This window comes from Prionailurus viverrinus, chromosome C1, assembly GCF_022837055.1.
Source record: "Prionailurus viverrinus isolate Anna chromosome C1, UM_Priviv_1.0, whole genome shotgun sequence".
NCBI classification, from domain to species: domain Eukaryota; kingdom Metazoa; phylum Chordata; class Mammalia; order Carnivora; family Felidae; genus Prionailurus; species Prionailurus viverrinus.
Genome location: NC_062568.1, coordinates 1,375,306 through 1,401,736, shown reverse-complemented (window position 1 = coordinate 1,401,736; position 26,431 = coordinate 1,375,306). Strand labels below are relative to the sequence as shown.

General features: G+C 41.2%; 1 protein-coding gene across 6 annotated transcripts in view; it reads right to left on the bottom strand.

Moving 5' to 3' along the window:
- USP40 (ubiquitin specific peptidase 40) overlaps window positions 1-25,957 on the bottom strand; it is an 88,380-nt gene extending 62,423 nt beyond the window's left edge. For 3 of the 6 annotated variants that reach the window (XM_047871414.1, XM_047871411.1, XM_047871413.1), the window contains exons 1-10: window positions 25,805-25,957; window positions 24,228-24,445; window positions 21,622-21,689; window positions 19,865-19,978; window positions 16,782-16,946; window positions 14,986-15,132; window positions 12,814-12,957; window positions 11,309-11,437; window positions 4,579-4,662; window positions 3,032-3,139 (exon numbers count right to left, since the gene is read on the bottom strand). In XM_047871414.1, coding sequence (XP_047727370.1) covers window positions 3,032-3,139; window positions 4,579-4,662; window positions 11,309-11,437; window positions 12,814-12,957; window positions 14,986-15,132; window positions 16,782-16,946; window positions 19,865-19,978; window positions 21,622-21,689; window positions 24,228-24,426 — 1,158 coding nt within the window. In that variant the 5' untranslated portion in view covers window positions 24,427-24,445; window positions 25,805-25,957. Of the gene's footprint in view, window positions 1-3,031; window positions 3,140-4,578; window positions 4,663-11,308; window positions 11,438-12,813; window positions 12,958-14,985; window positions 15,133-16,781; window positions 16,947-19,817; window positions 19,979-20,604; window positions 21,397-21,621; window positions 21,690-24,227; window positions 24,446-25,371; window positions 25,481-25,804 lie in introns of those variants that run through there. The other 3 variants (XM_047871412.1, XM_047871415.1, XM_047871416.1) reach the window with 3 other exon arrangements.
- Window positions 25,958-26,431: the final 474 nt, after the last annotated feature.

Sequence of the window (26,431 nt, the reverse complement as noted above, 5' to 3'; positions counted from 1 at the left end):
TCTGCTTTGGATTCTGTGTCTCCCTCTCTCTACCCCTTCCCTGCTCTGTCTCTCTCTCTGTCTCTCAAAGATGAATAAACGTTTAAAAAAAAAAATCAGCAAAAAACAGGTCAACATCAAGACATACCACATTAACACTTGCAAAACACAAAGATAAAGAGAGAATTCTGAAAGCAGTTAGGAACACAACGTCCTTAACCTACAAGAGCAGACACATAAGGTTAGCAGACCTGTCCACAGAAACCTGACAGGCCAGAAGGGAGTGGCAGGAAATATTCAATGTGCTAAATGGGAAAAATATGCAGCCAAGAATCCTTTATCCAGCAAGGCTGTCATTCAGAATAGAAGGAGAGATAAAGAGCCTCCAAGACAAGCAAAAACTAAAGGAGTTTGTGAACACTAAACCAGCTCTGCAAGAATTATTAAAGGGGACCCTTAGACAGGGAAAGAGAGACCAAAAGCAACCAAGACTAGAAAAGAACAGAGGCTATCCACAGAATCAGAAACTTTACAGGTAATACAATGGCACTAAATTCATATGAGAATTTGATATTCTCTCGATAAATGCGGATCAGAATTTGATGATCCTCTCGATAAATGCAGAAAAATCATCCGACAAAATAGAGCATCCATTCTTGATAAAAACCCTCAAGAAAACTGGGACAGAAGGAACATACCTCAACATCATAAAAGGCCATATACAACAGACCCGTATCATCCTCAATGGGGAAAAACTGAGAGCTTTTCCCCTAAGTTCAGGAACACAACAGGACGTCTACTCTCACCACTGTTGTTCAACATAGCACTGGAAGTCCTAGCCTCAGCAATCAGACAACAAAAAGAAATAAAAGGCATCCAAATTGTCAAGGAAGAAGTCAAACTTTCACTCTTCACAGATGACAGGATACTCTATGTGGAAAACCTGAAAGACTTCACCAAGAACTTCACTGCTAGAACTAATTCAGCAAGGTTGCAAGGATATAAAATCAATGAACAGAAATCTGTTGCATTTCTGTACACCAATAATGAAGCAGCAGCAGGAGAAATCAAGGAATCAATCCCATTTACAACTGCACCAAAAACCATAAGATACCTAGGAATAAACCTAACCAAAGAGGTAGAAGATATGTACTCTGAAAAGTTTACAACACTTACGAAAGAAATTGAAGACACAAAGAAATGGAAAAACATCCCGTGCTCATGGACTGGAAAAACAAATATTGTTAAAATGTTGATAGTACCCAAAGCTATCTACACCTTCAACGCAATCCCGATCAAAATAGAACGAGCATTCTTCTCAGAGCTAGAACACACAATCCTAAAATTTGTATGGTACCACAAAAGATCCCGAATAGCCAAAGTAATGTTGAAAAAGAAAACGAAAGCTGGAGGCATCACAATTCTGGACTTCCAACTGTATTACAAAGATGTAATCATCAAGACATAATGGTATTGGCACAAAAACAGACACATAGACCAATGGAACAGAAGAGGGAACCCAGAAATGGACCCACAACTATGTTGTCAGCTAATCTTTGATAAAGTGGGAAAGAATACGTAATGGAAAAAAGTCTCTTCAACAAACAGTGTTGGGAAAACTGGACGGCGACACGCAGAAGGATGAAACTGGACCCCTTCTTACACAATACACAAAAAATAAAGTCAAAATGGATGAAAGACCTAAATGTGAGAGGAGGAAACCATCAAAATCCTAGAGAACACAGGCAGCAATCTCTTCGACCTTGGCTATAGCAACTTTTAACTAGACACATCTCCGGGGGCAAGGGAAACAAATGCAAAAATGAGCTCTTGGGACTTCCTCAAGATAAAAAGCCTCTGCACAGCAAAGGAAATAATCAACAAAACTAAAAGTCAATCCACAGAATGGGAGAAGATATTTGCAAATCTGATAAAGGGTTAGTATCCAAAACCTATAAACAAATTACCAAACTCAACACCCCCAAAACAAATAATTCAGTTAAGAAATGGGCAGAAGACATGAATAGACATTTCTCCAAAGAAGACCTACAAATGGCTAACAGACACATGAAAAATGCTCAACATCACTCATCATCAGGGAAACACAAATCAAAATCACAATGAGATACCACCTCACACCTGTCAGAATGACTAAAATTAACAACTCAGGAGACAATAGACATCAGCAAAGATTCAGAGAAAGGGGAACCCTCCTACACTGTCAGTGGGAATGCAAACTGGTGCAGCCACTCTGGAAAACAGTATGGAGGTTCCTCAAAAAATTATAAATAGAACTAACCTATGACCCAGCATTTGCATTACTAGGTATTTATCCAAAGGATAAGAAAAATACTGAATCAAAGGGGCACGTGCACCCCAATGTTTATAGCACTACTATCAACAAAAGCCAAACTGCAGAAAGAGCCCAAATGTCAACTGACTGATCAATGGATAAAAAAGATGTGGTGTAAACACACACACACACACACACACACGCACACGCACACACACACACACACACAGAGCAATACTACTGAGCCATCAAAAAGAATGAAATCTTGTCATTTGCAACGACGTGGATGGAACTGAAGTATATTAGGCTAAGTGAAATAAGTCAGTCAGAGAAAGACAAATATTGTATGATTTCACTCATACATGGAATTTAAGAAAACAAAACAGATGAACATAGGGAAAGGGAAGGAAAAATAAAATAAGATGAAAACAGAGAAAGAGGCAAACCATGAGAATCTTACCTACAGAGAACAAACTGAGGGTTGCTGGAGGGGGTGTTGTGTGGGGGATGGGCTAAATGGGTGACGGGCATTAAGGAGGGCACTTGTGATGATGCTGTTGTATTAAAAGCCCTTCTTTTTCTGCTTACTTCTTGATTCTATAAATTATTTGATTTGATAACTTAATAAGTAACTTAACTGAATTTTAACCATTAAATAAAAAAAGTGATTTTATTTTCACCTAATTCAAATTTCCTTTGCAAAGCGATCATAGTAAAATTTCCCGGGATGGGACCTCCTATACAGATGTCATGTATTACCTTTCGCAGTGGTCCATACTGTTTTCTGTACTTCTTGTTCCAAGATATTCCTATCTTTTTCAAGAGTTTCTGGCCCAGCTGATCAACAGGAATCAGATTACTCTCCTCCTTGTGAAAGAAACACAAGATCATTTAGGAAAATCTGATGAGATGTAAATGTAACATTTACAAGTTCAAAGGGGCCAATAGGATTATATCTAATTAAATGTGCCTATGACAGCTGAACATGGAAGTGGATTAACCATAACTACTTCAAAATAAAAAAAGTTTTTTACAAGTAGATTAAGCCTCAGTTTAGAAAACCTGAATTGCGCTTTCCTGTGCCAAAGTTCAAACATTTAAGGAGCCAATATCCAAAGAGTATTCTGAGGTTTGGTAAATTCCTGATATTTTATGGGATGTTTGTAAGAGATATTTAAGCGCAAAAAAGGATTATCAATATGTTTTCTGAATGTTTCCAGATATAAACCAGTTCTAAAAGGGAATAGGAAGTGACTGTTTGGGGCTGAAATGTACCCCCTCCCCACCCCCACATTCATACATTGACTCCTGAACCTTCAAGATTTCGACTATGACTATATTTGGACAGGACCTTTAAAGAAGTGATTAAGTTAAAAATGAGGTCATTAGGGTGCGTCCTAGTCCAATCTGACTGGTGTCCTTATAAGAAGGAGAAATAATGGACACACAGAGACACTGGGGATGCACATGCACAGAGGAGAGGCCATGTGAAGACACAGCGAGAAGGCAGCCATCTGCAAGCCAAGAAGAGAGGCCTCGGGAGGAAACAAACCTGCCGGCACCTTGATCTTGGACTTCCAGCCTCCAGAGCTGTGAGAAAATAAATTTCTGTTGTTTAAGCCACCCAATCTGTGGTCTTCTGCTACGGCAGCTCTAGCAAACTAATACAGTGGCCACAGACCAATGCAGTTAAAGGACTCAGACTAGGTCCGTGGTAAAGAATTAAGAAAAACTGTTCACAGGAATGAATAAATACGTAAAAGGAGACCTACCACCTTCACAACACAGCACTACGCAAACGCTGAAAGTCACATACTTGAGGTATTATCAGTGTATCAGTATTAGGAATGAAAAAGAGGACATAACTTCAGGTATTACAGGCATTAGGAAGGATAACGTGGGAAAATAGCAAATTCCAAAACAATATGTAAAGTGAATCCCAATTCCATTCAAAAGGACAGTAGTACCAAAAAACCCCATAACCCAATCCCAATATATATATGCATAAACACAGACAAAAAGCAGAATGTAAAAAATATACATCAAAGTATTCACAATAACTGGATATTTGATTTATATTTTTATTATCTTGATATATTTCCTAGTATTTTTTCTCTCAAATTTTCTACCACAAATATGAATTTTTTATAACCAGAAAGTCTCCAATAAAAAAATTATAAAAATAGACACAGAGAATGTCCCAAAGGAAAAAGACTGTCAACAGTACCAGAATCAGTTCTATCAATGGAATTTCATGTACCTATGTGCATGTCTGTAATACACACACACGAAAATATAAACTCTACCTGTAGTAAGATTGCTTTTAGAATTATCAATGGATCATCGTCAATCTCCTCTTTATTCTGGAGATCTGGTTTACTTTTTTCCTCCTAGAAAGGAAAACAATAAAAAGGTTTCTATCATTACTCCCTTAAAAGGTAATTAACAAAAGAGAAATGTTTGTGCCACGGAAGTTTCAAGAGGGAGAAGGGATAGTAACAGCATCGTAATAACTTATATATACTTTGGAATCAGGCAGACCTGGCTCTGAATTCCAGTTCTGGTTGAATAATCCTGAATAAGCTACTTAATCTCTCGATCATCATCTGCAAATGGAATTATGAGATAAGCCTCCAGCACAACACACGCTCGGCAGGTTCTGACATTCTTCCAGTAAGCACTACCCCAGCTGCACCCTACAAATCTTGACAGGTTGTGTGCAAATCACTAGCAAGCTCAGCTTCAGGCTCCCTTCTATTTCCCAGTCGTCTTAAGTTTTCACCCCATTCTATGAAGTTATTTGGGAACATATCAAAATAAGGTATTTTTTTTTTTTATTGGATTTTTGGTACATGCCATCTTGCAAAAGCATTTTAATTTGACTTAAAACCATAAATACAAATAGACCTAAACAATTAGCACAAGACCAAAATACAGAAAGAGTAAAACAATATGGTACATTAAGTATAATCATCTTTACCAATTTCTAAAAATGCTGGATAAAGTAAACTCAACAATAAAAAGCAAAGGCATCTTTTTAAAACACACACTGAATTAGCAAGAGAATATCAGGGAAATCCTGAGGGAAAAAGTGAAACGGGAATCCAGGGAGGAGATCCAGAGCTGAGGCCTCCAGCCATCCAACCTGGCTGATGCAGCTGCCACTTTGATGCTCATACAGGACATGGTTTGGCAGGCAAAGCCTCAAGACCTCCAAAAGTATGGAGTTGAATGACTGGTTTTCCAAACAACCAGTTTTGCAGTTCTCTGACACCATCTGGGTGTCCTACAATTCAATCCAGTTCTGATACTAACTTCACTCAGTCCCACAGGACTGTCCCCACTTCAGACAACAGCCACAAATGGGGTCCTGCGCAGGGTCCAGGCCACCTGTGCTTTTGCCTGGCTGATTACAAATTCTAGGGTTCCTACAACCCCCACTTCAGGTTTGAGAATTTCCTGGAATAGCTCACAGAACTCAGGAACTTATACACCCTGTGGACAGGGTGAGGTCAGGAAGGGTCCTGAGTACAGCAGGAACCTCTGTCCCTGTAGAGTTGGGGTGGGCACCCTCCCTGCACATGGATGTGTTCACCAGCCCACAAGCTCCCTTAGTCTCCTTGCTTCAGAATTTTAATCAAAGTTTCAGTATGCAGGCACTACCGATGGACTGAATTCAATCACCAGCCCCTCCCCAGGTCAGGGACTGGGGCTAAAAACACCAACCCTCTAAGCATGTGGTTGGTTCTGCTGCTGATCAGCCCTCATTTCGAAGGTATCTAGGTTCCCACCAAGAGTCACCCCATTAGCATGAACTCGGATATGGTTGAAAGGGGTTCATTACGAATAACAAAAGACAAGCCTACACTCAGGAAATTTCAAGCTCTATTCCAGGAACCTGGGGCAAAGACAGAATATAAATATGTATTTTTTAATTATACCACATAGACAGACTTCAGCAAAATGCTAGAAACCTGAAAAGAGCCACCCTCTCAGTATAAACATGGCCTAGAAAAATCCACCCCACAATAAAAAACAATGAGAAACTTGCTTTTACTTTGATACTAGATGAAGGTAGAAAAACACCTCCTCTAAATTTATAATCACAAGTCCCCACTTGGGTTTGTGGACCACATGGTATGGCTCCAAAACCACTAGGTCAAAGTTAAGGGTTGGAAGGGACCCTAGGCATGTGGTAGAGACAAAAACTTATCTTTCTCAGAGGAAGGCACTTTCAACCTAGCTCATGAATTACTCCAGTAAATCATGTTCTTAAAAAAACCACCAATCAAGCAAGACTAGAGTCTAAAATAACAAAATCCCAAGGAAATAGAAGCAGTAGATATCCAAGCAGACCTACAAAGTCTTCAGATACTGCAATTATTAGAATAAAATAATATGTTTAAAGACATGACTAAAGAATAAGAGGTTTAAAAATGGTAGAAGAGGAAAGGCAGGCCAGCACTGCCCCTACGTGTCTCACTGGTGTGGGTAACCGACAGGCTAGGCCCAGTCCTCCTCCACTCTGCCAGTGTCCAACCTTGGCCTTGTCCGGACAGTAGGAACTAGCCCTGGGCTGCCTACTGGGAGTTGTTGTGAAGGCTTCTCTGACCCCTTTCTTCAAATGTGCAAGGTAATATTCAAAGTGATGTCAACAACCATCAATGAAGCAAAAGGTCTCTCCGGAAGCAAAAAGCAGGGGCACCTGGGTGGCTCAGTCAGTTAAGCATTTGACTTTTGATTTTGGCTCAGGTCATTATCTCACGGGTTGTGGGTTTGAGTCCTATGTTGGGCTCAGCGCTACCAGCACAGAGCCTGCTTAGGATTCTCTGTCTCTAACCTTCCCCTCCTCTCTCTCAAAATAAACAGGGGGGAAAAAAAAAGGAAGCAGAAAGCAAAGATCAGGCTCCTTTTCACAACCAGATCTAGAGTCACGTTTTGCAGTTAATGGCCTCCATACTAGAAGAAAAGGGATCATCTTCTAGATACACTAAGGAGACTAAAATGTTGCCTTTATTATACTATACTATATTATATCATACAATACATAATTATTGTTTTTTAAAGTAAACTCTACCCCCAACGTGGGGCTTGAACTTACAACCCTAAGATCAAGAGTCCCATGCTCTACCAACTGAGCCAGGCAGGCACCCCTGGAAAGCTGACTTTAAACTCATGAAAATTATATCAGATTGGTCATGAAAGTTATTCCTTTGCAGACAGCAGCTACTAAAGAACTCCATGAACGCAGAGAACGGCTCCTTGAAAGGAAGAAGAAATTGCCAAACTATAAGCAGAAAGGACATGTAGCTATGATTAGAATATTTGGAATCCTATGTCTCTAGGCACAAGCAATCTCTCAGCATAATGGCAATACAAAGATAAGCAGTGTGCAGATGTACGTATTGAGGTTGAAATTTTTAAAGCATTAATCATTATTTGAACATCACAAAGCTCTGGATGAAAAAACTAGTGATTCTGAAAGAACAAAGGAAAAAATTTAACAAACGGGATGCTTCACAGAAGGCATGAATAGTAAAATATACCAAGCATAAAGGGAAGCATTCTGATTGTTCTTTAAGCCCCAAGAAAGACCTTGCTAAAGTAACAAAGCGTCAAGCGTAGAGAGGCAGTGCAGAGAGCAAAACCAAACGAAAGAATGCCTGTCTCTCTTCCCCAGTCACATAACAGAACCAGGAGAAGAGCCCAATGATGCTAGAAAAGAGCTAATTAACTCTGAGGAAATGAACACAAAAGGGCAGGGATATCCAGGGAAGCACAACCCAAAACGAAGACACGGGAGACAGAATCAATGCTTGAGACACACTACCTCAGCACTGCAGGAGTCCACCTCTGTGTGTGACCTCCACGATAAACTTGAAAATGAAACTGCAAAAGAACAAAGACTGATGATAAATCTCATCAACTATAAAAGTGCCGGAAATCAGACAGCGGCTGAAGAAAATCTGCTGTGGGTATTGAGGGGAGCGGAGACACGCTCCCTGCCCTGGCATCTGACCGGTGCAGAAAGTGGGAGTGCTCCAGGGCAACACTGGAAAACAAGGTTACACACACGAGGGTGGAGCTGGAAAAAAAGAAGTCAAGACCACGGCGGGCAAGGCAAAGAGAAAAAAAATAAACGAACAACCGGTATTTATTGGATCTGTCCTCAAGCTTGTATCAGAAACTAAGAAAAACCTTCACCATCATCTTTTAGAGAGAAGGGAACTGAGCTAATTTAATTGTCTGAACAGGGTGGGGGGAGAACGGCTGCTTAGAGAACCAGAGGTCTCTGCCACGGGACCCCGGACACTAAAGACAGCAGCATGAAGAAAGGTAGTACAGTAAGAATCAGCGCAAACTAAGTACGGACACACTGAGGGCTGAATCAGAGCAGATGAGGGCGGAAGAACTTCCCTTCACCTGACTGGGAACGTGCCCAACACCTAACGTCTTGGCAAACGTGGCACAAGCACCCGAGAGTGATGCTTCCGTGGCGCTCTCGGCCCAGAACGAAATGGAAGGTAACGGACTGGAAAGGGGGACACAAACCAGTCCTTCTCCAAACATGTCTGCAATGTAAGAGGCGTTTAGCGAGATGGTTGGTTGTAAAAATCAATAAACTAATGGTAATTGCATTTCGTACGCTAGCCACAAATAGTCCAAGAAATACAAAGTACGGCCACAGCCCCACAGAACATCTTCTTGGTGGAACAGTTTGACTTTTTAAACATCCAAATGCTTTTTAATATCCAAGTACAACTGACAGAGCATCAGAAATGCAGACAGGTGCTCTGGAAAGCAAACACCAACAGGTAGAACGTGCATCTGCAACACTGCCGGCACCAAGAGAAGCGATACTACTGCGTGTGGCCAACTATTCACGAACAACCCCAATTGTCTGATCGTCAGGAAGCTGTCGTAAGCATCCTATTCCTACAGTGATGGCTTGTAATTTACATACTGACATTTCACTGTGTTCTAGTTACACGTTAGAAAGCTGGCCAAGAGACTGGGGTTGGTGTGTTACACCTTACGATTTTTCCCACTGCAATTAATTGGAACTAAGACTTCAGTTAGTGCTTTCCTTCAGAACATCTTAAGAAAATTACAAAGCTTTTTTATAAGAAGCTCTAAAATATGAAAACATCTATCTGGTTTACATATCTAGATTCAAAACTCTACTACTTCTGAGAAGGTGTGTACATGTGTGAGAATACTGACAAGCTGGTTCTAGGAATGTCTGCAGAAGAGTAAAAGGCCAAAACAGTAACAATACTCCTGAAGAATAACAACACACAGGGAGACTTGCCTGGATCACGACTTAATGATAATGCTACAGAAATTAACAATGTGGTATCTGCCTACCAATAGAAAAAAGAACAATCAACACAACAGATGCCCAAATGGACTCATATGCAAATAACTGACAGAACAAAACTGGCACTGGGGATTGGTGGGGAAAGGATGGATTATTCAGTAAATGGGAATGGACAACCAGATACCTAAATGGGGGGAAAAGTCACACACCATTCACAGGAAACCATTCTGGGAAGACTGAGAAGTTTTATTTAAGTTTTTTAATGTTTATTTTTGAGAGAGAGAGAGAACAGAGCGTGAGCGGGGAGGGGCAGAGAGAGAGGGAGACACAGAATCCAAAGCAGGCTCCAGGCTCTGAGCTGTCAGCACAGAGCCTGATGCGGGGCTCAAACTCACGAACTGTGAGATCATGAGCTGAGCCGAAGTGGATGCTTAACTGACTGAGCCACCCAAGCGCCGCAAGACTGAGAAGTTTTAAATATATAAGGCAAAACTATAAAACTTTTAGAAGACAATACAAGAAGAAAATCCTTATCATCTTTGGTTGGTGCCACGGAAGACAGAGAAGCCGAGGAACAGTTACCAATTAAAGGAGACTTAAGAGATGTGCTAACTAAGTATAACGTGGGACCTGCACTCGACACTAGAGTGGGGAAGAAATGCTGTAAAGGATCTGGAAGAGACAACTGGTAGAATCTCTTTATTAGAGAGTAGAAATGTTTCAATGTTAAAGTTTCTGATTGTGATCTATGCTTGTGTAAGGGAACATCCTTGTTCTCAGGAGATAAATACTCAAGTATTTAGGAGTAAAGGGGCCGAATGTCTTCAGCTTAATTTCAAATGGTTCAGCACTCCTAAGATGTTAGCTGTGTGTTTGCACAAATTTGGCAAATTGCTGTTGTTTTTAAAATGTTTATTTTTGAAAAAGAGGGAGAGAGAAAGGCCAGCTGGGGAGCGGCGGGGAGGGAGGAAGGGCAGAGAGAGAGAGGGAGACAGAGAATCCCAAACAAGTTCCACAGTCAGCGCAGACCCCCGAAGCATAGCTTGATCTCACGAACTGCGAGATCGTGTCCTGAGCTGAAATCAGGAGTCAGAAGGTTAACCGACTGAGCCACCCAAGTGCTCCATTGTTGTTTTTAAAGTTTAAGTAATTTCTTTCTTTCTTTTAATTAGTTTTCTTTATTTCTGAGAGGCAGAGAGAGACAGAGCACGAGTGAGGGAGGGGGAGAGAGAGAGGGAGACACAGAATTTGAAGCAGGCTCCAGGCTCTAAGCTGTCAGCACAGAGCCTGATGTGGGGCTCAAACTCAGAAACTGTGAGATCATGACCTGAGCTGAAGTCAGACGCTCAACCGACTGAGCCACCCAGGCGTCCCTCTTTAAGTAATTTCTACCCTCAATGTGGGGATCTTGAGATCAAGAGCCACGTGCACTTCCGACTGAGCCAGTCGGGTGCCCCAAATTTGGTGAATTGTTAACAACTAAAGAATCCAGGTGAAGAATATATAGAAAGTGTTTGTACTATGCTGGTTTTTCTTCTGTATGAAACATTTTAGAAATAAAAATTTAAAACTTCTAACTATTAACTTTGCTTCCCTATAAAAATTTTCTAGGGTAAATACATATAATAAATGGCAAAAGGTCATTTTCACCAAAACAGTAAGACCAAAAAAGGGAAAAAGTGCAAAGATACTTCTAAACTAATTTCTATGCTTACTTGAAATTGCCAGTTTCCCAAATGATCGACATCTTTAATATACACGTGATAATGTCCTCCATAGCAACCACCTTGGTGGATAATAACCGAAAAGAGGTCATAAACATACTCCAAGTCATCCAATTCACTCTATAAGAGAAAAGAGCATAAACATTGATAGTTTACTTGAAAGGTGCCAATTATCTGAGAAACTTATTTACTTGGAAAGTAACTAGTATTTCTGGTTCAGGCAAAAGATGAGAGATACAAACAGATGCAAAGTGATAATTTTTTTCATTAATATAGAAATCAAAAAGTAAAATTATGGTCAATTTCCTAGCTAAGTGCTCAATGTTTTACCTATTTCACTTCTGTTATTTCAAAGTATGTTAAAATAATGTGACAAACTACTTTTTTAAAAAGGGCCTAAAGTTTTTCTATAGGAGACAGTGGCTGTTAACTAAACCTGTGGTGGCCATCATTTCACAATATACGTAAATCAAAACTTATCACGCTATACACCTTCAACTTACAGAGTGATGTCTATCAATTATTTCTCAGTAAAACTGGAAAATAAAAAAAAGAATTAACTCAATTATCCTGTTTTATTCAGGCAGTAAATGGAGGGGGACAAGTATATTAACTTATGCTGGAAAAACTGCTCATTCCGTATGTCCCAATAAAATAAAACCCAAAAAGCTCAGAAATTAGGCTTGAAGTAGAGGAAGGCCCATCTGAATCTAAGAATAAATGAAATATTACTTTTATACATAGAAATTCAGTAGTTAATTAATAAATGTCCTGGTCTTAATGAACATATAAATAATGATTTGTAAATAAGAAACACAGCAGTCTCGTGGCTCTGATGTTGGCATGTATAGTGATTATATAGACAATAGTTTAAAATGGCTTATAAAGTAGGTTGCTTGTAATAATTTGTTTTCAAATTACGTGCCTCAAGGATTATCAACTCTAGCAAAGTTCCCATTACCTGTTCACTTTCTACATGTGTAATTCATTACTGCATCTCATGTAAACTAAATCCAAATAGCAAAGTACTAATTAATGGTAATCTCTCCTAATGTAGGGTCATTTCTAATTTTGTTCTTAAATTTTCCTTTCAAAGATCTTCCAAGGAGAGTTTAATAAAAAGAACTGAGAACAAACCATACTTCAGAAATTCAAAAGGACTGTAATAAACCAGTGGTTCTCAGCTGGGGCTGATTTTACCAACCCTCTCCCCCCAGGAGACATGGACATTTGGCAAGGTCTGAAGACATTTTGGTCACTACTAGGGGTGGGGTGGGAGGGTGGGATGCTACTGTCATCCAGTGGGTAGAGGCCAGGGGTGCAGCTTAAAATCCTACAATGCATGGGACATAGACCTCACAACAAAGAATGACCCAACTCAAAATGTTAACAGAGCCAGGTTGAAAGATTCTGCAGTAAGTCAACTGAAAACCAGGCCGATAAAGATTAAATCCTGACAGGGTAAAAGAAAAAATTTCAAAATAAAGAGTTCAAACCTGTTCACAAAAAGGCTTGAGATTGATCCGGAGAGGGAACGTGTAACAGCTAGTTTCCTTGTATCGTTCATGCTTCACAAAATCAAAATTAAATCTTAACAACGAAACAGTAAGAAAGGGAGGCAGCTTACGTAATTTGGCCGACTGTTAAAAGAAAAATTTTTACAGTTTTTTAAAAAGCAGAGTTATAGAAAAGAATATGTAAGATATCTTAAGATCTGAAAAGGCAACCCATGATGCAGTTTTAAGAGAGATAATGTCCTTAAATCACATAAATTCATCACCTTGGATTCAATTCAGCTGACATGAACTCATCTATTTCATGGGACCAAAGGTGATTTATCACTTACTTATGTTTACAACTAAAAAGTCACAACCCGAGTTCATGTTTTTAGCGCGGATATCCCCAAATCAAAGCTGTCCAACAAACGTGTTGTAATTGGTGCTCCCCACTCTAACAGTGCTCCCTCCCTGCATGAGCCCTGGCGTTTCACCTTCCTCCTTCGCCCAGGACAAACGACCCAATGATTGGGGTTTTATAATGAATGCCCTTTAAAGCAGATAAAAAAATATTTTTGTTTCCTTGTTTTAAGACAAAGCACTAAATGAAGCTGCTTTTTATTTAAAAGTCATCAGCTTCCCCCCAGTGTCTTAGCTCTAATGGTATGCTGGCTAGGGGGTGGCAAAAAAACCTTCTCATCTGTTAAATCGTTAATGGTATTATCATCCTTACATACAAATATCTAACGTTCTTAAAAATATATTTAAGACAATTCCACAAATTGGGGGTTAAAAAAAAAGTTAAGTGAGAAAATAGCAACATGACATGGCAGATTTTCCAAGAAGTTAAAAAAAAAAAATACACCTAAAAAACCAGAGTATCTCATCTACAACAAGGCTGAGAAAAGTGACTGTGCTCAGAATAAGGAAATCTACATTAATTTAGGTAGCACGACCAAACTGAAATTTAGGATGCAATTTAAAAAATATCAAGATCAACAAATTTCCATTGAAAAAAAATTAAATCAATGACATACCACTGACATACAAGAACTGCTTTTGTTGAGCTCAGGGTTCTTGTTTTACTAATGTGCTAATTAAGTTCAACCAAAACAAAGAACGTGTTTACGTATCTTTCCAAGACCTTTCATCCTCTGAATTTTATATTTATTTTACTAGACTGTAGTTGTGATACCAAAGGTGAAATACCAAATAAATAAGCAAAACAATGAACCTCTCCGTGTGTCACAAAAAGGCAAAGGCTGGATGGAAATGCATACTAAAGAATGTTACATTCACACTGGTTTCAAATCCTATTGTGAAAAGCTACAGGCATGGAGTTTGTTTTTCGGTTTTTTTTTTGTTTTTTACCTTCTCACCTACAACCTCCAGGAGCCAAATCAGTATTATGTGTTATCGAAATCAGTCCTCATTTTGTTGGAAAATTTAGGAACTGTCCGCTCTAGGGATGGTGCTCTCTGTCACACAGAATACCTGCAAAGACCCATCTTTGGTGGTGGCTCCTGAAGCCAGTGCTCAGTAACCACTGACCGGGCAGCCTATGGCATCATCTGGCAGCAGTGGCTTAGTCACTACGGCTTAGCCTTCCTGTCATCCCCACAGTGAGAAAGGAAGCACTCTGGCTGAGTATTTCCCTCCTCTGTGGGAGGAGGAAAGGGCTTATTCGATTTGCTAGAGTCAGGGAGGTGTTATCTGTCAATATCGCAAAATAACCGCATGTGCAGGAAATGAGGCCGTCTGTTGTCACAGCAGGAGGCAAAGAAAGAAAAGCGCAATGAGCTCTTTGGCAGAAACAAAAACATACCGCCTTCTTCCTAGTGGGACTTTGCCAAAAGCAAGGATATGGGCAGTCTATTTAAAAAAAAAAAAAAAAAAGGTGTTTTTAAGAAATGCTGAGGTACAGATATATTTTTCTTGGGAGGGAAAGAAGTTGTGAGAACTGTTGGGTTGAAAACTTAAAAAAAAAATGCTTTACTGTAAAAAATTAAATACAGATCTGTGGAATGGAAAGGTGTTTTCACTCCTCGGTTGCAATTAGGGGCTTCCTGTGTATCCTCCAGACTGTCTCACGCAAGTTGGCTTCACTTGACAAACCTTGGTGCTGCCGAGTGCGGAGGGGGCGCCCAAGAGAAGGCAGGTGTCTGTCTTTACCTTGGCTGCTTTAACCAGCCTGTCACAAGTCCCACAGTGGTACAGGTTGTCATAGTCAAAAACTTCCTCTTCTACATACATGTTCCAGAGTGCATCTTCCAAACCTGATACGTTTTTGACTGCTACTGTGAGATCTAAGAAGTCTTCCTGAAACACACATGAATGTCATATTGAAAGAAAACAATTTCACAGTGGTTCACAAACATATCACCAACTCCTACATATGTTGGGAATAAGAGATAACTTTTCCCTAAAACACTGTACGTAGTATGAGGGGACAGATGGCCTGATTGGATACTGTGAAATTCATCACACAATATTACCCTAAATCAAATTGTAATTTGGCCTAAAATATGTCACGAACTAGTCTGTAAGTTCCCGGCAGCTACAGTGAAACTTACTTTAGTTGGAAATAAGCCACTGAACACACATCTGGACTGAGAAGCGTATGTGTTCAGTGCTTACGAGTTCTGTCTCGTCTCTAGGCTAGAATGGCACAGGCAGGGCTGGACCCTCTAATGTAAACCCCGCTTCTTCATCTTCTGCTAGGGCTGGTTTACAGGAGTTGTAAGAAAATTAATTATTTTGAGCCAGCATAAAAGGTATTTTTCTGAAACGAGGACAGTATTTTGCAAACAGCAGTCTGTCAAGTCTGCTGTAACTGCATTTCAATTGCAACTTACTTACAACTTCTAAACACGTGAAATCTGATCAGTTTCAATCATACATAGTTCTGTGGGTGTAACAGCATTGCCCTAAGGGATTACAGGGACTGTAAAATAACAGTACTAACTAGCTCATGGTGGAAATCTAAAGGAATAGAAGCAACATCTATATGTAGTTTATAATATGTACCTATGAAAAGTTGATGTCTATAACTTATTAGGTGCCTTCATGTACATTATGTCTTAAAATTATTTTGTGAATTATTACAGTGTAGTTAAGTCAATCATATGGTAATCCAAAGACACACAAGTCTTCATATTTCCAAATTAAGCTGACCAAATCCTCTATCAGCACAGGCAAAAAGGACCAAAAAGGTTTTTTTTTACCCCAACTCTTTCATTAAAAAAAAAGGAAAAGAATATATACATATATCCAAAGAAGCAATTAATGCAACATTTAGAAAATGGCATTTAATATTTTACTCATACAGTCAAATACAGCAATTTTCTAGAACTCTTGCCATAATAAAAAGAGGCTATTAAGGGATAACTGTTCAGTGATGCAATTATGTGCTGCATAAGATTTATAAAGCAAGCAGAGACATTATATTTACAGGAGCAAATTTCCAATATCTAATTTTCAAGTAGATTAAATGGACAACATAAGCTCACACATACAAATGAATTTTCTGAAGAATATTAATAAACTAAATCCAATATTTAATTATAGGTGTTTGTCAATGTAAACATTCTTTAGTATTCTCTATTTCTATCACTTCCTTAATTAACTTTTGTTACAATACTCCAACCAACCATGAAATTGGGTCTGCTCATGAGGCCACAGATCTCTACCTATAAACATTCCCCAAATCTATTTTCTAAAGATTAGAGTACTGAAGAAAAGATTAAAGCTACGTTTTAAGATATTTGCTTCTTTTAGTTTATATGAAGAAATCTGAATCATAAACTCAGGATTTAGGTGTAGTTGGAGTAAAAGAAAATAACTGATAAAGTTATTTCTAGTAACAAACACTTTAATCCTCATGTGGTATTACAGATCACAGATTTAATTATGTGAATTATAATTTATGATATAACTTATTACTAAAACACTCTTGTATATATATTCACCTGCTTTTCACTGACATTCTTACATTCTTTACAAACAACCTGGTTAACAATGGTCCCGTGATACAGACGATTGATGAGGTCATGGCCGGAGGTCCCGACTAAAGAAGTTTCCAAAGCACTAAAGAGAATTCGATTCAGTTCTTGCACGTCATGCTGCCTCATTTCCTATAAAACAGGTAACTTTTAAATGTGATTTTGTGCTTCAGGTTTTTAAAAACAGATTTTTAAAGTGGTATTAGTTACAAAACATAAGATCTATCTAGAAATTCGAAGTTAAGCCTTGATCAAATACAAGGATGACTGGGCTAAGCAAACGGAGAGCAGGTGAAGAGATCACCAGTTTTTACTTTCACTACAAAATGAAAACATGAACAGGGGTGTTCAGTGTGTACATATAACTCAACTCACTTGAAAACAGGAAAGTGCTTTCATTCTTGTGGGAAACCACACACACGGCCACACCACAGGAGAGGAGGGAGAACACAGCAGGCACAGAGCAGTGTCTAAGAGCCGGCAGTGTATGCACAGCGAAATCTCCCTTACATCAGGGGATCCGAATTACCAGCATTTGAAAAGAACCAGAATTTACTGTTTGCACATGCAGACCAACTAACACAGCGCTGAGAAAAATTCTGAAGCAACTTGCTTCACTCCACCAGGGGTCATGCAGCTGTGTGTGAACACACCGAGCGCCTGAAGCACAACTGATAATCCAGAGCCAAGGGGACGCCAACACTCAGAAGTGGAGCAGAGGAGGAAGAGCCGGGGCCGGGGGAGAGTCACAGGAAGCAGCAGAAGCTGGTGCTTTAAGGGGGGAGGGGGGGAGCAGGGAGTGCTCTCGAGAGCCTGCTCAGAACAGAGAAGTGTCTCCTGGAACTTGGCCCGTGGATGTCATGAGTGACTTGGACAAGAAGGTAGAAAGGAGGTAGAGGGACAAATGAAAGATGCAGAAGTAGAGACCATGAGGGAGTGAAAAGAAGCTGATAAAGTGGATGAAAGCTGGAGCAAGAAGTGGGCTCCAGGATCTTTTTTTTTTTTTTTAATTTTTTTTTTCAACGTTTATTTATTTTTGGGACAGAGAGAGACAGAGCATGAATGAGGGAGGGGCAGGAGAGAGGGAGACACAGAATCGGAAACAGGCTCCAGGCTCTGAGCCATGAGCCCAGAGCCCGACGCGGGGCTCGAACTCACAGACCGCGAGATCGTGACCTGGCTGAAGTCGGACGCTTAACCGACTGCGCCACCCAGGCGCCCCTCCAGGATCTTTTTTCTTGATTTTTTGAGATACTAGAGCATGTAAATTTCTCCAGTATCACTGGCTCTGAAGGGACCGTGTGGAAGTTTGCAGGCTCTGTTTCTGAATAATTCTGAGGCTGCAAAAGGTGCCTCAGAGTCCCTCTCTACCAGTCCTAGAGGGTTTCCTGAGAGGTTTTATTTAGAAAGTAATAAATAATAAGGTTTTCACTGCTTTAAGAGTATGAAATCAGCAACTCAGTGGCAGCTCATGATCTATAAGGAAAATCCATCAGCAGATGACTAGATTGAAACACAGCGTGGCATATCCCTCTTGTACAATATCACTTGGCAATAAAAATGGATGAAGTGCTGATGTGAACAACACAAACGAAACTGAAGACATGATTTAAGTGAAAGAAGCTAGTTACAAAGGATCACATATTGTGTGACTCCCTTTCTGTGAAATGTCCAGAACAGGCAAATCCATAAGGGTAGAAAGTAGATGAGTGGTTGCCAGGGTCTGGGGGGAGAGTGTCTGCTAATGGGTATGGGGTTTCTTTTTGGGGTGGTGAAAACGTTCTAAAGCTGACTGCAGTGATGGTTGTACAAGTCTGTGAACATACTGAACAGCTGCTGACTCGTACCCTTATGAGTGAATTTTATGGCATGTGAATTATAGCTCAACGAAGTGGTCATTTTTAAATGTTTTTATAATTATTATTTTTTTAAGTTTATTCATTTATTTTGAGAGAGAGCAAGCATAAGCGGGAGAGGGCAGAGAGAGAGGGAGAGAAGTCCCAAGCAGGGTCTGCAACGGTCAGCGCAGAGCCCGATGTGGGGCTCGAACTCACGAACTGAGAGAGCATGACCTGAGCCAAAACCAAGAGTAGGACACTTAACTGACTGAGCCACCTGGGCGTCCCACAAAGCTGTCATTTTTAAAACAAGGAAAGAAGAAGGACTTGACCCTAAGCGCCTGCTCTAACCCAGAAACTTAACTGCGTAATACCCCACTTCACTTCAAAACCCAAGCCGTACCTCTTCAACCTCACAGCATCATCTGGTTTAGGAGTTGCTCGTCATTAGAAGACCACAGTTCGAAGTTTATTTTTGAAGGCAATGTTACATTTTTCTGGTCATTGCCTCTTTAAATTCTGCAATAGTCTCCCACACCTGTCTCTCGTAAGAATACATCTACTCCATTAAAAAATCACAGCTCATCAATATCGACAACAAGCACCTTTACTCGCTGCTGACATGTTTAGTGTTTGCATGTAGTGAAGTACCCTTTAGAAACTCCAACAGAAAACGAGAGAACGTGCACACACAGTAGGATACGGGAAGAAAATGAGGAGTCAGGAGGGAAGCAGGACAGAAAAATGAAAAGACTAGCTAAGAATGTTTTCACCATTTTCCTTGAAGCGAATGTTCCAATGAGAAAACCCAGATTCAAACACAAAGGCATGCCATCAAGGCAGACAGAATTGTTGTTGGCCGCTTTTTAAGCTGGTTAGCAATTTGTTACATAAATGAGAATCTCCATGTAATAGACACCATGATCTCAACTAGACTATATAAAGGACAGGGACGGTACAAGTCTCCCTGTGTCCTCTCCGTGTCCACAACCCTCTCTCCGAAGCCAAATCACACCCATTCATAAAATCTTGCATAGAGCAAGTGTCTAGAAATAGATTTCTGGCTTGTAATTATTGAACGTGAAAAGCAAATATTTCATCTATTTCTTGAGACCCTAAGACAAAATGAAAGGAAGTCAGATACTGTTATTAAACCAACATTTACTCTTTATTGCTGATAACTCTGTTCCTTGGAGAAGCTGACCTTCGTACCTCATCGCTGGTCCACCCGAAGCTGTCAGTGAGGTCCGTGGTGGACGCTGCATCCTGGTCTAAGAGCAGAAGCTGAGCAAACATCCGCTGTAACTGTAAAGGGATGATTCGAACCTGAAAGAGAAGCAAATGAGGTCTGCATCTCTAAATGAGGTCCTTTAAGTGTCGTTGGGGGCAGGGAGCTTTATTTTTTTTTTATTTTTATTTTTTTATTATTTATTTTTGGGACAGAGAGAGACAGAGCATGAATGGGGGAGGGGCAGAGAGAGAGGGAGACACAGAATCGGAAACAGGCTCCAGGCTCTGAGCCATCAGCCCAGAGCCTGACGCGGGGCTCGAACTCCCGGACCGCGAGATCGTGACCTGGCTGAAGTCGGACGCTTAACCGACTGTGCCACCCAGTCGGTTTAAAGCGCCCCAAGGGAGCTTTAAAAGAACTGCAAACCAGTTTTCTCCTTTCTCCTAGTCCATTCACTTCAACCAGGAGGAAGTTTATAACTATTACACAGAGTGAACTAAGATTCACTTTTTTATTAAGATTCTAATTCAATCCAAAAAGCTTTAGCTATCTGGAGTTTTCTACCTCGACACGGTACACGATCATTACTAACACCCAAATAGTTCTAAGAAACCACCCGATTACTGACAGCAGTTTCAGTCTCTACTAGTTCACTCCCTCTCTAAAATCTCTCAGAGACACACTCCCCAGGAGGAATTTTCCAGTCACGATTTTCACTCACTCTGGAGTCCGGACACCTCACAGGGCTGGCTGCACCCACCTCATCTGCTTCCTGCTTTATCTGGTGTGGGGCAGGTTAGGGCAGGCAGAGAATGTTGCTCAGAGCCTCGTGGGCAGACTGGACTTAAGTATCTAAAGTGAGAGTAAGACTTCACTTACTTTAGACACCTTTATGGCAATCTGACATCATTGCCGCCACATTTTTATTACATGTTACAAAGTATGACGTGCAGGAGATGGGGAAGAAAAGGAAATAGGTAAAAACTGCCTCTTCGCAACACAGGTGGTCTCAGAAGAACTGGGCTGGATCACAGAAGACGACTATTACGAAGTGCAGATGTTAGCCTGAAAGCAATAAACTTCTGAATGGTGTTTAGGCAAGGAGGGACACGATTAGAAATGCACTTTTAATAAACCAATTCCTCACGTGGCTTATTTCCAGACTACTAAATTAAAACAGCACCAGTGTCTAAGTTTTGTTGTTGTTACATATGTATTAGGTAGATTTTTTGGTAGGCTGGTGTGGGTCATTTGCGAATATCTTCTTGATCAGGTTGTGTCTATAAAGCCGCTCCAGCACTATATTTGGAGAAATAATTCTTTTTAGGGAGGAAGATTCCCTTACCAGTACGGTGTATGAGCCAAATCACTTTTCTTAAAATAAAGATTAATATTCAGTAATTAATAAAATTATGGATTTCTATGAGCAAAGAACTTAATTCCTTACTCAGAAAAACATTTCCTCAGGGGTGCCTGGGTGGCTCAGTCGGTTGAGCCTCCGACTTTGGCTCAGGTCATGATCTCATGGTTGACGAGTTCGAGCCCTGCGTCAGGCTCTGTGTTGACAGCTCAGAGCCTGGAGCCTGCTTTGGATTCTAGGTCTCCCTCTCTCTCTGCCCCTCCCCCTGCTCATGCTCTGTCTCTGTCACAAAAATAAACATTAAAAAAAAAAATTTTCCTCAATACTCCAAAAAAAAAAAAAAACCCACAAAACACCTGTAAATCACAGATTTAATACCTTTGCGTCAGGTTTATCCTTATCCTGGAATGAGCCAAGCTCTTCTGGGCCAAGGGAAAATAAGGCTTCTAAACAAAAAGGTAGAATCAGTGATAGAGATACGTCATTATTTCATTTTAGAAAACTGTTTTAGAAAGCCAAAGCCTCCAGTAAATAAAATCAGTTAGAGATTCTGAAGTATGGTTGTGGCAATGTTTATACTGTGACTCCATACATTTTATTTCCTGATAACATTACTTTTAACCACTGACTCTATAAAGTGGCATGCTAAGGTTTCATTAGGGAAGATCTACACAAGGAAAACGATGCTTATGAAAGTACAAACAGTAATATCAGAAATCTTTGAGGGTTTTCTATTGGCTATGGCAGTGGGTCCCAAAAGCCACATGAGGAAACACACAATATATAAAAGTATCACATGTTCATTTACAAGCCACATGTGAGGCTTTCAACCATCTTTGAAGAGAAAGACCACCTTGATCTCTGAGATCACACCCTTCGTTTTTAGTATAACAATGTCTTTTCTGTGTTAAGGGTAGTAACAGATGGTAGTGACCTTACCTGGAGTGCTAATCTCCACATCTGTTTTATACTCCCAAGTCTAGGCATGTCGCTCAATGGGGCATATCTGAATCTTATGGGAAGTCTACATTCAAACCACATGGGAACCCCTACTAGGACACTTTGATCTACTCCAGGGAGAGAATGGATGGGATGGGTATTGTTTCCCTCTGCAGACCACTGCTGCCCAGGTGATTACTATTACGAATGCTACATTCCTTCTGAGCTCCAGGCAGGAAATGGGAAGAAATGAGCTACAAACCTAAAGGTTAAAGCATAAAACCATACAAGGACTTTTCTGATCATTTCCCACTACTCTCCATCACCCTGAACCAGTACAGTGGAAACCAATCCAGCCCTACTCAAGACACTGTGCCAGAAGGTTCCAAAATTATTCTCCCCTCAGTACTCTGCCAATTCCTACCCCTTCTAAAACTGTTATCTCCTCTTCAGTAGGCATCAGGATCCATGCTAAGCCGTATAAGGAATGCACAGTCCACACTAAGATATGTGCTTGGCCAGTGACCTCCTTTGCTGAGAATAAGATGGCCTGGGCTTTTGCTCAGTGGCCATCTCCATTCAGCCCTATCTTTGCTCAGGTGCCCTCTCTATGACCTGGACTGCCTGCCCACCAATCACCTTCCTCAGTCTCTTTTCAAGGCTACTTTTCTACTGCAACTGTATTAAAGTTTGAAAGACTTTAATCTCCTAGGAATCTGCTGAAATTTATGCTGAAAATCTCTAATGGTGGAATAACTGCATACATTAGGGAGATATGTTTATGGAGAAGATGGAGTCAAGGACAAATGGCTCCACTCTGAAATCCCACATGCAGTTTCATCCATTAGAATGGCCCTGGGAAGGGGATGATGGTAAATATTTACTAAATCTCTGGAGGCAGGAAGTCTTTCCAAGCTAAGAAGCAACAGAAAATGTCAAAAAATTTTGCTAAATTCGGTACTGATGGGAAGTGGGGGATGAGATACTGGATCCAGGATGAGCCAGGTTGTCTGTCCTCAGCATGAGGAGACACTGTGGAGAGCTGAGGCACAGTCATGCAGCTGTGTGGTTCAAGGCCCCAGTAGGGGCCACGTGAAGGTAATGTTCATACTGAAACCAAGAGACTAAGACCCTTGTGGAGGAAGCTAGTTTGCAGAGATGGGAATGGTACAAACATAAAGAGAAATACAGTGGCAAGAAATCAAGGGTCCAGTGAGGTCAGGCTGGCTCCCTGTAAGTGGTTTCAAGGAGATTCCCTTATATTCTTGTAGTAAACCCCCCTTTTAATTGACCTAATTGAGTGTGTTTCTGTTCCTTGCACATAGTCCCTTGTCTAACATCTTGGGTCTTTGGAATTTCCAGCTTTGAGAAAGGTAATAAGAAGAAAGCATTATATATGTTAACATTACATCCCCAGCAGGATCTGGGATAAACAGTATCCATTAATTAAGGAGTTCACATTCCTGGAATAAATGTATGAATATCCACCCAAGTGAGACAGCTAAGACTATAAACAGCCTCACATGTGGTTGGGTTCTGAGGCTAAACAAGTTCAGACCAGGTTATTGGAATGTTCTGGATTTCAGAATTGCAGATAAACGTTTGTGGACTGTGTAGATAATGGGACATCCCGTCCTTGCTCCAAAAGGCAGGATTTAATTGTTTTAGGTAACTTGAGTATCACTTTAGTGAAATTAAAATTTTTTTTTAATTTTAAAAATACAAATAGCATAACAATAATGAAGGCTGGCACTCACGACAAAACTGTCTTTATGTGGTATTTTAAATTATAGGAATCAGAAAAGCAATTCATTGCCTTGTTTTTGTTACTAAAAACTACCGTGATCACACAGAATATATTTAAGATAATGTAAGCTTCACATTTCTCTACAGAGAGAATTACCAATTTACGTCTTTCAGCAGCAGTAATACACCCATGCTGTGGAATGCAACTTTAAGATACTTTTGTAATTTTGCACAATTGATTACAAGTAGAGACAAGGGTGCATATTACTGACTAATCAAATGCATGTAACACAGCATACCTCTGAATTCGGGTGTGAAATGAAGAGTCTGAAGAAGGGAATTGAGGTAACAGGTTCCACCCTGATTTCTAATTCCGCTTAAATTGGTGAATTCTCTAGGAGCCGGTGGCTCCAAAACCTTGGTCTTTAACTTCTTCTCGTTTCCATACTGATAACTTGACACACTGGAATAATCTTCTTCAAACAGATCCCCAAACATCGTGACACTAAATACTACCCTTAAAAAAAAAAAAAAAAAAGACAGGTTACACGAATGCTTTTATTTTTAAAACACATTTTCCACACATCTCCCTATCTTATGCTTGGGAATGTCTCTTTTAAATCGTTCCTTACAAAATTTATCCAGTAGTTTGGGGTTTTGGAGACTGCAAGACCTGGATTTTCTCATCCTTGCTACGACACCCTGCCCGTGTTTCCGCAGGCAACTTACCTAACCTGTGTTCTTTACATAGACAATGGGATACCACCTATCACTCAAGGTCCTTTAAACCAATTGAGAGAATTTAAGAAAGGCACTTGGTGCACAGGGTTTGGCTCGCAATAAATAATAGCTGTTTTAAAAGAGGCATATTGAGGGACACCTGGCTGGCTCAGTCAGTTCAGTGTCTGACTCTTGATTGCGCCCCAGGTCATGATCTCACAGTCGTGAGATCCAGCCCCAGGTCGGTTCTTCCCTGAGCCATCAGCCTGGAGCCCGCTGGAGACTCCACCCCTCCCCCACTCCCGTTTTGTTTTCTCTCTCTAAATAAACAAAAACATGTATATAAAAAAAGTAAAAAGGCATACTGGAATCCCTAGTGAAAAAAAGAAAGAAAACCCTTCATTAACCCCTATCTACTGCTGGGGTGGCAAAGCCAATCCTAGACTCTTGCGAGTTAATAAGGGCCCGGGGACGTTCAACCACCTCCTGAAATCTCAGCTTCTCACACTCCTTGTACCAAGTTATGCCACTCGAAGGAATTAAATGGAACAAATTCATCTCTACGGCAGTTTAGGACATGGTCCCAAAGCCAGAGGGCGGGAAGGAGGTTCACTGGGAGAAAAAACTGCCATTAAAACCAACGAGCCTAAAGGCCCCCCCAATACGTATCCAGTGATGCCAACATTAGGTCTGGGAACCTACAGGACCCGCTCAAGGTCTCACCTCGAGAGTGGAGGAGGGTCACCTGGAGATGAGAAATACAAAGCGCCTAGCACAGTTGCTAAGGGACAGGAAGCGCTGAAATGCAATATATTCCTTTTTCAACCCGTTCCTCAGAAGAAGAAGAAAAAAAAAAAAAAAGCACAAAAAAATGGAACTTGAACGTCCGGCCTCGAATTCGTGGTCTGGATTCCGGTCTCCCCCACGCCGGGCCCGAGGCCAGGCCCTCAGGCCCTGCACGCCACCACGGAGCCCAGGGGCGCAAAGAGACAGGGGTCCCCGCGGCCGCGCACCGCTGACGCCACGCCAGGAGGGCGCCGCGTCCCGAGGCCGCCCGGGCACCCCCTCGCCTCGCCGACCTCAGGTGTGCCACCCACAGCGTCCGTGCGCCTCCCACGTCCCCACGCCGGGAACCCCGGCCGCCAGCCTCACTTACTGCCTAAAGCCCAGCCCCACGAGCCGGCCCAGACCCACGGTCGAAACAAACGTACGCGCCCCAACCGGGTGCAGCCATGCTTGCGTGGGCCGCTGTCTCGCGGCCCGGAGCGTGAGGGATTTATGCAACGCGCGGACTACGCTTCCCAGGACGCCCCGCGAGAGCGCCGGCCCGCCGCGCGGCGCCTTATGGGCAATGTAGTCTTTTGCCCGCAGAGTTCTGGAGTCGTGGTGGGAGGGCTACGTTGGAGATGCCATCTGTTCAGGTGTGCGCGGGTCAGTTTGGTCCGCCGGCCACGCGTGCGTTCACGTTTTAAGAGCTTATATTGACTGCTTTTCGCAATCCAAACTAATCTTTTGGCATGGCTAATTTCCCAGTTACCTGCACATTGGAAACTGTAGGGCTTCAAGTTTGCCACGCTCTTTCATGGAAAAATGTGTCACATAACCGTAAACCTTTATGACATCCTCAGTGTTTATTTTGTCTGTACCAAGTCTAAGTAGCATACCCAGGAGTACGTAAAAACCTCAAAATTTCCCTCTCGTCCCCTTGGAGACCTTCAGTGTGGACTATTTCAATAGCCTGTTCAGGCTCTACTTCTGGCATCTTCTTTCTCTTATCCAGCTT